The 12,891-nt window shown below is 35.2% G+C and overlaps 1 protein-coding gene across 7 annotated transcripts in view; it reads left to right on the top strand.

The window, feature by feature from the left end:
* ARMC2 (armadillo repeat containing 2) overlaps positions 1-12,891 on the top strand; it is a 62,358-nt gene that overhangs the window by 18,836 nt on the left and 30,631 nt on the right. For 6 of the 7 annotated variants that reach the window (XM_018078361.1, XM_018078364.2, XM_018078358.2 and 3 more), the window contains 4 exons: positions 2,435-2,505; positions 6,226-6,318; positions 10,187-10,365; positions 11,652-11,754. In XM_018078361.1, coding sequence (XP_017933850.1) covers positions 2,435-2,505; positions 6,226-6,318; positions 10,187-10,365; positions 11,652-11,754 — 446 coding nt within the window. The remainder of the gene's footprint in view (positions 1-2,434; positions 2,506-6,225; positions 6,319-10,186; positions 10,366-11,651; positions 11,755-12,891) is intronic. The other variant, XM_018078359.2, reaches the window with a different exon arrangement.

Here is a 12,891-nt window from a genome sequence, read left to right as displayed (position 1 = left end):
TGGAAGTCCTCACACTCTGTGTACGTTCTTCATAGAGGCTACTATGATTTCTTTTATATGAGAAGGATAGAGATGATCCAGTTACCAAGTTCCTTTTCTTCTGTAGATCATCAGAGCCTCTGTCAGTTCAGTTCTTGATGAGCCCCTTATCAGATGATCAGATTTCTGCCAATTGACTTTGTTTCCTAGGCAACCACTCTGAAGCCAGTTCCCTTCAATAGTAGGTAACTATTTTTTAGAATAGGTTGATTACATTTTAACTGCATTGTTCTTAACAAGATACTTAAGTTTCAGTTTAAAAAATGTTAAGATATGTAAAGATAATGAAACAAAAGTTTCTGTAACTGAAACAAAGTTGGCAGAATGGTGAAGATATATAAAGCGATTTTATAATCTCTCACAAAATTGGTAAATTGTACATACTCCCTAAAGATAAGCCAGTAATTTACAAGGATGTTTCCCAAAAGCACAGATAGCTAGATAGAATACCAGCAGTACAGCAATCTGCTTTCCTACTCATTTAAGTCTCTAAACTGGTTGATACTGGTGTTTAAGAAACAATAGGTTCCAACCAAACTTTTTTTTCATGCAGTTGTCATGGCCTTACTCTACGTCTCACATATATGGAATTTCTATCTTGTAAGTTACCACATCCTTTGCTTCAGTGTCTTTCTCTCTTAATCTGCTTTTCCTTCCAACAAAACTCATAGGATTGTCTTTGTTGAGGTTTCTTGCATTCATCGTGGGGATTTACATCTGCAGGGATATAGTTACAAAACTCCTTTTCTGAGGAAAGCAAAGTCAAACATCCATCTTCATACAAGCATGTGGTATCATCATGCTGAATTTGTTCTCGTGCTTATCCAGTGACCTTTCAGGTTATAGTCTTGGTTTCAGGAATGGCTGAAACTTGTAGAAACATTTCTGAAACTTCTAAAGTTTATAGGACAAGGTATTCACATAAATGGAATCAAATTTTAGTTTCTGTCAAGGCATTGAACTGTATTTATTGTGTGCTGTGAAACTCTTCTTTCTTAGAGGTGTCAGACAATTTTAGAGTAGAGATGCAAGCACTTGTTTTTTTTTTAATTGTTATTATTTTTTAAGGCATTACTTCCTCAGAGGAGTAGAAATTGCTGTATATGAGCTGAAATAATTTCAAGATAGTTTGTGTAAGCATTTGGGTTTTGGAGCACTTAAATCCACATGCTGTAAAAAGAAAGCATTATTCACTGTTAGCCATAATGAAGCAACTGTTCCTCTGTAATGTGATTGCTTGGGAAATTTTTGACTGATCACAGTGAGCTCTCCAGTCCCTTTTGTAAGGAACTGATCTTGCAAGAGCTTTGTCTTTTATTCTGTCTCCATCTGTTGATAGGATGACTTACGTCTTCTGTCTGGACTGACAGACAGGATTTAGGCGCCAATCCAGCAAACCACTTAAACAACAGTTCAGCTTTAAGCCTTTTAGTAACTAAATTAACTGTTTAAAAAAAATCAAAATCACATTGCTAACACACTACTGTCATCTTTAGAAGGAAATTCAGATTAGGTTGTATTGGTACATGAACTTTAAATGGAATAAGAAGTGTTAAATTAAAGATACATTGAGAATAGAAAACACTGATTAAGACCTTTGTCTTTAGTACAGAATTTAAAGGAGGAAAGACTCCAGTTTAATAGCAGAGAGTCTACATCTTGTATATTGCTTTTAGATCAGTGCTGCTTGACTGTGCAGATAGGTAAACAGAATAAATAGACTTATTACAGATATATGTAGTAGTTTCCTCTGGCCAAAGAAAGATGGACCATAAAATCAGCAGGAATTACAGCATTACTTACTGTTGTTTTACAAAGAAATGGCAACATTCCTGCTTCTTGTACTAACAGAACTAGTGACCACTATGCAGTTAGCAATAATTTACTGGCAGACCTGGAAATTCTAGTATATTCTTTAAAGGTTACTAACATGTTTGTTTCTCTGAAAAGTCTTCTCATTAAATCTTTGTAAAATGTTAATTCTGTCAGAAAAATAATACTGTCCTTATGAATGGATGAAGTAACAGTTTTAAGCTAGTTGAGTTTATATTCAGTTAGTGAAACTGATGATAAAATAAAAATTGGCTCTTTCTGAATTGAGTTTGGTTCGTCTTTCAGTTTTATTGTATGAATAGAAATGCTTTAGGTTTTGTGTTCCATAATGGTGACCTCTCGTGGTGTGAATATGTCAGTATTTCTGAAGGAGCTTTTTGTAGTTGGTACTGGAGGAAGTTGTATTTACATGTCACTTTTAACGCATGGGTAACTTACTAACTTAGTAAAATAACATAATCTTTTCCAATTAGTTATTCTATGCTGAATGTATGTGAAGAAACAAGCATTTTGAGAATTGCATTCTGATATTACTTTTGTGTGTCCATACTGTATCTTTTAGTGACCAGATGAAAAAGCCTGGCACAAATTCATCATGGCCAAGGAGTTCAGGCTGGAAGAGAAGAGTAACAGGTACTTCATAAGGCATTTCAATGTCCATTCAAAAAATGTGAAATCAAATAGCAATGATCTATTTTTTGTGATTTGAAGATCTCTTTATTATTCACTGAACAGTATTTTTGTTTGTCTAGGTATATTGGGATTTTTACAGAAGTTAGTAAAGAGAAACAATATTCAAGAGATCTTTGTTCTAAAAGTCTTTTGATTTTTCTCTCTTGCTTTTCCCATATGTAAGCTTAAGAATTTCCCAATTTGTTAACATCTTGTTTGCCCATCACTTTTTGTAATCTGTTGTAGTTGCACAGAAACTAATAAAGTTATGCCAGGCTATATTATGTGAAGAAACAGATTCTGGATTGCCACGTAGGGATGGGTTTTGCTTATTTTACATACCAGATTTTAATTAATATTTCCTCATAGCTGGCATGTTTGGTACATTGCAAGTGTGTATTTGAGAGTCTGGTATGGAAACCTGAAGTTTCTACTGCAGTGTCATTATTCTTTATTACTATTTTTCTAGAACTGAGAAGTTGTGTTATTCTGGATCATTTTGGCCAAGGCTGTAATGTGCTCTACTTTCATTTCCTTCAGAAAGACTGAGAGTATTTACCATGTCATGGGAGTTAGTATTCTTAAAAGCCTTTTAATTTATTTGTGCTATTTTATTTGTGTTATTAAAAAAAAAATCATGTGTACTATTAGGATTGTTTCTTTTTATATCTACTTTTCTTAACATTATGTAGTTTCCTTAGTCTGTGCATGCTTCATCTTTTATCCCAGAATAAACAGTAGGATAGCAGTAGGAATCCTCCATCATTTCTTCTCTGTAATGGGGTCCTGGGTGGAGTGTTCATTTAAAGATTATTTCTATATTCTGATATGATTTGTGTTCATGCTTTTACATTTTAGAGAGGACTGTTTTAGTATTGATCTGCTCATAACCACTCAGTATTCAGTGAAAAGGCTAAACATTTTAAGTCAGGCAGCATACAGCTTTTGAAAGCTCAGTGTTGCTAAGGCTCTTGTATTTACATGCTAAAAACAGCAACCAATAAATGTAGACTGATTAGTGATTTTTTTTTTTTTTAACCAGAATGCAAAGCAGCAGTTAAGACCTATGAAAAACTGAGACAGCCAACTTCAACTTGCTGCATTCTTTTGCTTGAGTATTTTTCCTGTTGAACTTGATTCACTCAGTTGTAAAGTTCAGGACAGCTTCTGCAATATTTTAAATACACCTAGTACCCTAACTTTTCATTGGCAGAAAATCTCCCAGGACTGAGACACATACAAGTTTACAATTTATTAATGATTTATTATAATAATGTATTTTCAGTTAATTCTTATTGCTAGGGTTAATATTGTTTAGTAAAAGTTGATTATCTTCTTTTTGTCCTAGTTATAAGAGATATTTGTTTTAAAAAATTATACCGTTATGACTTTCATTTTCTGATGAATATGAGACAAGTGAAGCAGAGTGGTACAAAAAAATCCGTTCTTTTTGTTCGGAACTAAAAATTAAATGGCTTTGTTAATTTTTTTTTAAGTGAGAAGTTTGGTCCTATCTGCAAATGCATGCCTGTACTATTCTGTTTCTTAATGCCTAATGAAGTTAAGCATGTGTGTACTTAGAAAATCAGTCTCATCTTTCAGTTTAAGAGAGGTAACTACAAATCGGAAAGAAGAGAAATAATTGAGTCAGTATGTGGGTTTTGTGGCAGGAAGGAACAGTGTAAACTATTCTATTGTTCTCATTTCACCTGTGCTATTACATTTCCCCGAGCAGAACTTTCATTTTATTGCAAATACTGCATAGTGTTTTATTAATTAAGCTACTTATCAGTCTAAATAAGATTATCAACTCATTTGATCTAGTAGATAAAAATGGTCTGCAAAATAAGTAGCAATAATATTAGCTAATAAGATGTACTGCTGTGCATATATGCAAAACCCAACAATATATAGTTATTCTAATAACAAACATACTTACCAGTGTATTACTTATGAAACAGCATTTTTGTATAATCTGTTGAAATAGATGTATATGATAGATTCATTATGTAAAAAATGTAGGTAGACAATTAAAGTTAACACAGATCAGAAAAAGAATCTGGATTATTTTCTAAAGAGCAAGCTTTTAAACTAGGAAATTTTTAATTGTTTCACAGTTGCAAGTAATACCTAGTAGACAGTCATTGTTTTAAGGTCTGAGATACTGCTCTCATGATGCAACCTTCTTATTGGTGTTCTCATGTAGTATGGTATTTTTTGTGTTTGGTGATGATTATGCTAAGAATTTACATTGTCATTTGAATGCAAGAGCTCGTAGTGAACAGCAGGAGACACTTTCAGACAAATCTGTCACTTAAAAAAAGTATGTATTCTAGTCTTAATGGCTTTTTTCATGTTATTTAGTGGTGCTATGTGACTTTTATTTCCCTTTTAAAAAAAAAACCCGCAAAACAAACACGACACAAGCCAGACCCCATCTTTATAACAACAGTGTTGGTTGCCTGCAAGATAAAGAGCTTAACCCAGTCTTGAACTCCAAACATATGCCTGTATGCACCTTGTAAGCAACTGTTAGATCCTTTAAATCTCAAGTTGCACAGAAACTCTGGCTCTCCATCTGTAATGGGCCAATGGTTAAGGCCAGAATTCTGTCCTTTTTCATAGTGCTAGGTGAACATGAAAAGAATGTTCAGCAAGTCAGAATAATTCCCTGTGATACTGCATCCGTATGAAAGTGACTCCTGGAATCCACTTTTTAATAAACCATGTTTCACCAACTCCCATGTCCAATCTGAACACAGATCCATTCTCCCAGTCCTGTTTCCAGAATTCTAGTCCACTGATTTTTTGGTCTACCAATTTTTAACTTGATGTCTGTGATAGATTTTTTTTTAAATTATTTTATTTTTGAAACAAAGTATAAAAAAAGCTGAAATATTTTTAAACACTTCTCTTTGCAAAGTGGACAAGGTTTCTGATAATGAACCAGCAGCTTTTTCTCAGTCACAGGAAATTGTTTGAGTGTGACCAAGAAAACTGGGAGTTAGTTGCCTTCAAGATTTCTAGCATGTTTATTGGAGGCAAAACATTTGCTATTAATTCCCAGGTTGCTGTGTGAAATATTGTTGAATGCAGTAAAGAATAGGAGGGAAACATGCATTTTACAAAAATTTAATTGTAAAGGTCTCAAAAATAATTGCATGAAATAGTTAGAATGGCTAACGGGATGTAATAACTAACAAGACTGTTTTCAGTGACTGACCAAAGAGTCAGTGAATCAATTTTAGTATAATATCATGCACATGCACTTGATAAAATTGTACAGTCCTAGAGGATTGTCTGTAGTATGGATTTTTTAAACACAGAATAAGCTGTCATGTGGACACAGAGCTGAAAAATAGTAGGACGTGTTGATATATAAGTAGTCATTACCTTCAAATTCAGCAATCAAATGAAACATTGATGTCAACAAACAAAAGCTTTATAGTACAGCTTTATGTATCAAAATACTTATCCATCTAGTTTTGTTTGAAACTTTTCTTTTTGAGAAATTGTAAATAAAAACAAAAGCTTGAGCAGGTAGAATAGCCCAGAATATAGCAAAATGGGACATGCAGGGTTTTTTTCTGACTGGCGAATAAAGTATTTGTAGCTTTTTATTTGTGTGGAAATTGAAACCATCACTGAATGTATGCTTTTTGTTTTGAATGTATTTTGAAGGCTTAGAGGATGAAACAAGAATAAATGAGTGGGAAGAGGAAGAAGTCTTTTGGCGTATAAAGATTCTGCCAATTCTGCGTGAACTGAAAAAAAGTGGGTAACACTGTTTTTGAAAGGGTTTACTTTCTGTACTGTTTCCTGCAGGAAGCATGGGTCTCATTTGTGTTTACTACAAAATAGTAACAGTAATTGGACTATGTGGCCTTTTATGCTTTCATATGTTCAGTGACTTCACAGTGTAAAACTAACCTGGGCAGTCTAGGGGTCACCTGTCTCTAGGTGGCCCTGCTTGAGCCAGGGGAATTGTACCAGGTGACCTGCAGTGGTCCCTGCCAACCTTATCCATTCTGTGATGCTGTAAAAAAACCCACCACAAACAAAAATGGTTTAGAGAAGATCTTGTCTGACTAAATTACCTTACTTTAGATCACATAGCTCTGCTAGCTTAGCAGTCAGTGATGAGGTAATAATTTTAAGAATAAAGTACTGCACAGATTCACTGCTTTAACCATAGGCTGTATTGAAGGTCTCAGTTAATTTTAGAAAACTAAGGAAATCTTAATGAAAATTTCCATTTATGCTTAAAATATTAGATGTATCAGAAAAGTATGTAATGACCCAGAATACTGAAGCAAAATTGAGTAAATTAAATATGGTTTGAAAGATTAAACTCTGAAATCCATTTTAACATTTCATTCAAAAGGTTGTTCAGTTGTTTTCAGCAGACACTATGTTTATCTGAATGGTGGGAATATAGAAAATAGATTTGTTTTTACAAGTGGTTCTGTTTTATGGGATCTTTTGCAGTGTTTGTTATAACATGATACAGATTGGAATTTTTTTTGCATAGTTTTGCAGATGTTCATGAGTATGAGACACCAGTACAGTACTAAGTGATTCCCAAAATATGTAATTATTTTAAAAAGACAGGATTCTCATTCCCACATCTGTCACTGATGGGTAGAAAAACAGTGATCAGGAAATTTGAAAACAGCTATGCAACTCCACATTTTTGTTGCTTAATGCCAGGATTGTCAAATATGAGCCACTGAGTTATAGTTTTGCATAGTGTGATATTTGTATTGGTAAGCAAAATAAAATTTAGAGGTAAAATCTAATCATGTCTTTCCTTTGTCATGAATGTAGCTAAGGGAAATCGATTTTCATGCCCCTTTTCCTCAGCCTTTACTTGTTTTTTTTTAGTGTGTTGGGGTTTATTTAGCTTTTTGAAAACTTGATTAGGGCATAGTTTTTCTAATAATAGGTGACATTATCTAATGATACTTTCTCACCAGTTGATTGAATGCAGTGGTACAAAAACCTTAAAAGCTGAGTTTTGCTGCTTCTTGAATATTCACACAAATTGTAACTGAATTGCATCATTACCTCCTGCAGCCACGTGATATATTGCTTTCTTTAGGCTGTTTGGTGCATAGTTACAGTTTTTCTTATAAACGTGAATATTAGAATTCCATAATTTTAATGTTTTGAGTAGGCCTGTTAGTAATTTAATATTTTTTAATTTCATGTGCAGTCATTTGCTTCATACCTTGCAGCTGATTCCCTGCACGTGCATTTAGTTCACGTTTAGCTTTTCATATATTAATAGAAAAGCCTTTTTCCTCCCCTTTCTCCCTCAAAAATATTTGTTGAAAGCTTTCCATTCAAAAACAAATCTGAAGTCTGATCTGGAACTTAATTATTGTCTAAAATCTTCTGATTTTTGCTTCAGATGATTGTTATATGACAAAAACTAATAGAGCCCCAAAGTCTCTTTTTCTAGAGGAACAAATAATTTATTTTGTTACATGCTGGTGCTCGGGAGTATAAGCTTCAAAAATACCCCATGGGATGAGTGATGAATAATTTTTGTTGTTGTTAATTTTGATGAAATGGAGTTGTAAGAGCATTCAGTTTTGGTTCCTTGCTACTTCTGTTTCACAGCTTACTGGAGCAGAGGTTTAGAATAATGCTAAATTTTGTTAAATTTTCTGTCATGGTGGGAGTAGAAATGGAATAGTCATTGCTGTTCCTCAAGTGTGATTATTGCAAATTGAGAGCTTCCAGGCATTGCTCAGCATGAGAGATGGGTCCTTGAATCTGCCGACAGGTTTGGGTTCTCAGACATGTTTTTTGTTGTAATTTCCTGGCAATACATATTTCATCACAAGTGCTTTACTTCCTTGAGTATGATCCCCAAGGATCAGTGTTGAGCCCAGTTCTGTTTAATATCTTTATTGATGATTTAGATGAGGGGATTGAGTCCACCATCAGCAAATTTGCAGATGACACAAAGTTGGGGGGGAGTGTCAGAAAGCTGGAAGGCAGGAGGGCTCTGCAGAGGGCTTGGACAAACTGGAGAGTTGGGCTGATTCCAACGGGATGAGGTTCAACAAGGCAAAGTGCCGGGTCCCCCACTTTGGCAACAACAACCCCCTGCAGCGCTACAGACTGGGGACAGAGTGGCTGGAGAGCAGCCAGGCAGAAAGGGACCTGGGAGTTTGGATTGACAGGAAGCTGAACAGGAGCCAGCAGTGTGCCCAGGTGGCCAAGAATGCCGGTGGCATCCTGGCCTGGATCAGGAACAGTGTGGTCAACAGGACCAGGGAAGTGATTCTTCCCCTGTACTCAGTGCTGGTGAGGCCACATCTGGAGTACTGTGTCCAGTTCTGGGCCCCTCAGTTCAGGAAGGATATTGAGGTGCTGGAGCAGGTCCAGAGAAGAGCAGTGAGGCTGGTGAAGGGACTCGAGCACAAGTCCTGTGAGGAGAGGCTGAGGGGGCTGGGACTGTTTAACCTGGAGAAGAGGAGGCTCAGGACAGACCTCATCAGTCTCTGCAACTACCTGAAAGGAGGTTGTAGCCAGGTGGGGGTTGGTCTCTTCTCCCAGGCAGCTCTCAGCAAGACAAGAGGGCATGGTCTTAAGCTGTGCCAGGGGAGGTTTAGGTTGGAAATTAGGAAGAAATTCTTTACAGAGAGAATAATAAGACATTGGAATGGGCTGCCCAGGGAAATGGTGGATTCTCTGACCCTGGAGGTTTTTAAGATGAGACTGGATGTGGCACTTAGTGCCATGGTCTAGTAACCACGGTGGTAGTGGATCAAGGGTTGGACTTGATGATCTCAGAGGTCCCTTCCAACCCGGCTGATTCTATGATTCTATGATTCTGTGATTCTATTTTAGCTGTGAAGTACATCCTGAGTAAATGCAGAGTTTATACAGGCAGCTTAAGTGGATTTACATGGTGCTTTGTAAGTATCACCTTATAGACAAAAGCAAATGTAAGAAAAAAAATCTCACTGTTGAATATTAAAATAGACAAGACTTTTCCTTTTCTCTCTAAATTAAACATGTACATGATTCCATTGTGCTGAGATGTGGTTTTTGTAATAACTTACTGTAGATTTTATCTTTGTATGTTTTAAATAGAGTTTGGGGGACTTGGATGAGGAAGTAGATGAGTTTTTTGTCACTAGGCCAACATCCTACTGAAATATATCTTACACCTCTGCTATACATTCTAGTTTTCACACAAGTAAACAAGTTTTTACGTTCAGTTACTCTTAATCCCAGCAAGGTTTGATATATAAAGTTATGTATATGGGGAGAAAAATATTCCTTAACTATCTCTTTTTCCCATGTAATGTTTGGTAGGAGCACTTTAGGAGCACATTTGATCAATCTGATTATTAAGCATTAAAGGTGAGTTTCGTTTTAGCTCTAGGTGTTATTTTGGCTGTGTCATTTCTTGTCTTGAGTCTCCTCTTTTTGAAAAAACAAAATAAAACTCTTTCTTAGAATCATATTATCATTTTAAGAGATTTATTTGGTGCCTTATTTTTGTTGTTGTGCAACCCATTCTTTATATTGTTCTTCTATGTCTTTATCTGTTGAGATGCTCTGGATAAGGTGGCACTGATAATTATTTTTTATTTTTCTCTCCCTTCCTTCACCCTTCAAGTAGAAGACAATATAGAAAATCTTTGTCTGGCTTGTACCAAGCTCTATCAAGCATTGAATGAAGGAAATATGCTTGGAAAACAATTTAAAAGAAGAAGTGAGCTTCTGAAGATATTATATAAACTTGTAGACATTGATTCAGATCCACTTTGCCTGAAGCTGGCAAAGATTATTCTGGCTGTAAGTGTTTTGAAATGCTCTTTGTTAGAATGTGAAGCTCAAAATCATGAATTACAGCTTGCATTTAATTTTTTATTTCATATTTTTAAACTGCATCTAAAGTAACACTTTCCTAAGTACAGTTTACTACCACAGAGATATGTGTCTCCCATTCATCTACATCAGCACTTGTTGAAGCTTATTTTTTTCAGAGAAATTACATCTGGGGGAGGAAGGAAGGGCATAAAGTGGGATAGCTGGTGTATGGTAACAAGAATATGGTATAGACATGGAAAAGAGGCAGTGTCCTAAGCTGGGATACACATGCAGGGATTTGAACAAAACAGCAATCAAAAATTTACACATGGAAATGAAGATTAGTTTTTTAATAATATCTTGACCTTATTAAACACCTTTATCTGAAAATACCAAAACAAAACTTTGGGTTTTTTTTAAAAGTAAGTGCAATTAATCTCTTTCTTTAGTATTTCTGGTTAAACCTCTTTGAACCTCTTGATTCGTGTTCTATGAAGTATGTATGGACAGTCACTGGTGAAAGGATGCCAGCTAACATTGTGTTGAAGACATTTTAGTAATTTGTGTGTGAGTGTTGGGGGAGGCGTGTGTGCTCCTTTAAGGCAGTGTAAGTTATTTTAATCAGAATATACAGTTCTGTACTCAAATACTACATAAATGTTAAGTGGTACTTGTTAAAAGTTCCCTTACAGACATTTTTTTATGTGGAATCTTTTAAAAAATCATGAATATAGAAGGAATTGTCCTTGAAATGCAGAGGAAAGGAAGACATGTCATTGTATTTTTAGCACTTTAACTTCCCTTTCATGATCTCTCAGTGACCATTAGTACATCGTAAGATCTTTTCTGATATATGAGTTTATTATGACATGTACTGTTGTCCTGGAGTTCTTTGTGGTATGGTCATGGATGCCAAAACAATGATTTCTTTACAGAATTTCTCTGTAAGAGTGAATTAGAGGAAAAACTACAAGTTACTGATATACTATCTGCAGATTTATATACTTAACTACATTAAAAGTTTGTATATCACCTTATTTTAAAGTCAGTCAGCACAGTGCTAAATAAAGCTTAAACTATCTGTGTTTCAGAGTCCTTTAATTCTGCAAACTTTTTCAGTTTGGTTTAGTATATTGTTAGGGTTTCATCTGGAATTTAATAGTTCACTAAGAATACAAGTTTGCCATGGTGTCTGAACTTGTAGAATGTTATGGTGCATTTTTGTATGTAGATTTTAGTTGTGATTTTTATGTCTTTTACTTTTTTTGCAGATGAAAGTGGATGGAAAAAATCTTCTTAGTGTTTGCAAGCTAGCATTTAAGATTTGCAGGAATGAAAAAAATGATTACATCGTTCAAAATGATAGATTATTGGGTATGTATTCTGTTCTTATGTGTAAGTTAGATGTTGAAATTCAACAGTTAGACTGTTCATCTTTCAGGAAATGTTCTCAGAGTTCACTTAGTCACAGATTAAAAATTGCTTACTACATCAAACTAGTGATTGGTCTAGTCCAGTATTCTGTGTCTAACTAACAATGGCAGCAGGGGATGCTGTCTAGAGACAGCATCGAAGCCTACATGTTTTCTGTGATGTTTCCCCTGTACTCCCTCAGCATTCAGAACTGTTATATTCTTTTAGGGATATTAGATGGTGCATCCCTCTCTAATTCCTTTTTAATCTCTGTTTATAGGTATTTTGTTCATTAATTTGCCTAATTCCTTTTTGAACTTTCTGATTCTGTCTGCTTCTCCAATTTCACAGAACAACAATTTCCAGAAATTCTATATCTGCTGTTTTAAATCTATGTACTTTTCATTATCCCCCTGCTTGTAGTTTTTGCAGGATTTGTGAGAGTTTCTAGTCAGCTTACCCTTCACCTTCATGATTTTTTAAACCACATTCATATCACGTATCTCTGCCTTATCCTTTTCAAGACTGAGGCATCTCAGCCTTTTAGCTCTCTCTTTGAAAGGATATTGTGTCATTCAGTTGTTTTATAAGCCCTTCTCTGTAGCTTCTCAAACTCCAGTAGATCCTTCTTGAGATTTACAGTACAAAACTGTATAGAATGCAAGCTCTGTCTGCACCAAATTTTATAGGAATGAAATAATGCTGACTGTATTGTTGGCCATCATCAGGGAGGATCTTGAGAATGATCACTGGGGTTTTTTTATAGCTGCTGCTGCACATTGAGGCAGTGTTTTTGGAGAATTGTCAACAGTGGCTCTAAGATCTTAGTGATTGTAATGATGTTTGTGCCATGCACACAAACCCCTTGCCAATATAAGAAATATGAAGAAAATGAGTGTATGAATGACATTTAGTATTCATTTGATAGTCATTTATTTCATGAAAACTTCAGTATGTTTTGTTATTGTGGGCCTTGATCTTGCAAACCTTTATTGCATGTGTGTAAGTTAAGGCATGTGTATAAGTTAAGGCATGTGTGTAAGTTAAGGCATGTGTGTAGGTTAAGGCATGTGTGTATCTGCTTAACTAGATGAGAGT

This window comes from Manacus vitellinus, unplaced genomic scaffold (assembly GCF_001715985.3).
Source record: "Manacus vitellinus isolate BGI_N305 unplaced genomic scaffold, ASM171598v3 scaffold_4_pilon, whole genome shotgun sequence".
Taxonomy (NCBI): Eukaryota; Metazoa; Chordata; class Aves; order Passeriformes; family Pipridae; genus Manacus; species Manacus vitellinus.
Note: the sequence above shows the minus strand (reverse complement) of the source record. Positions and strands in the feature narration are given on the sequence as shown.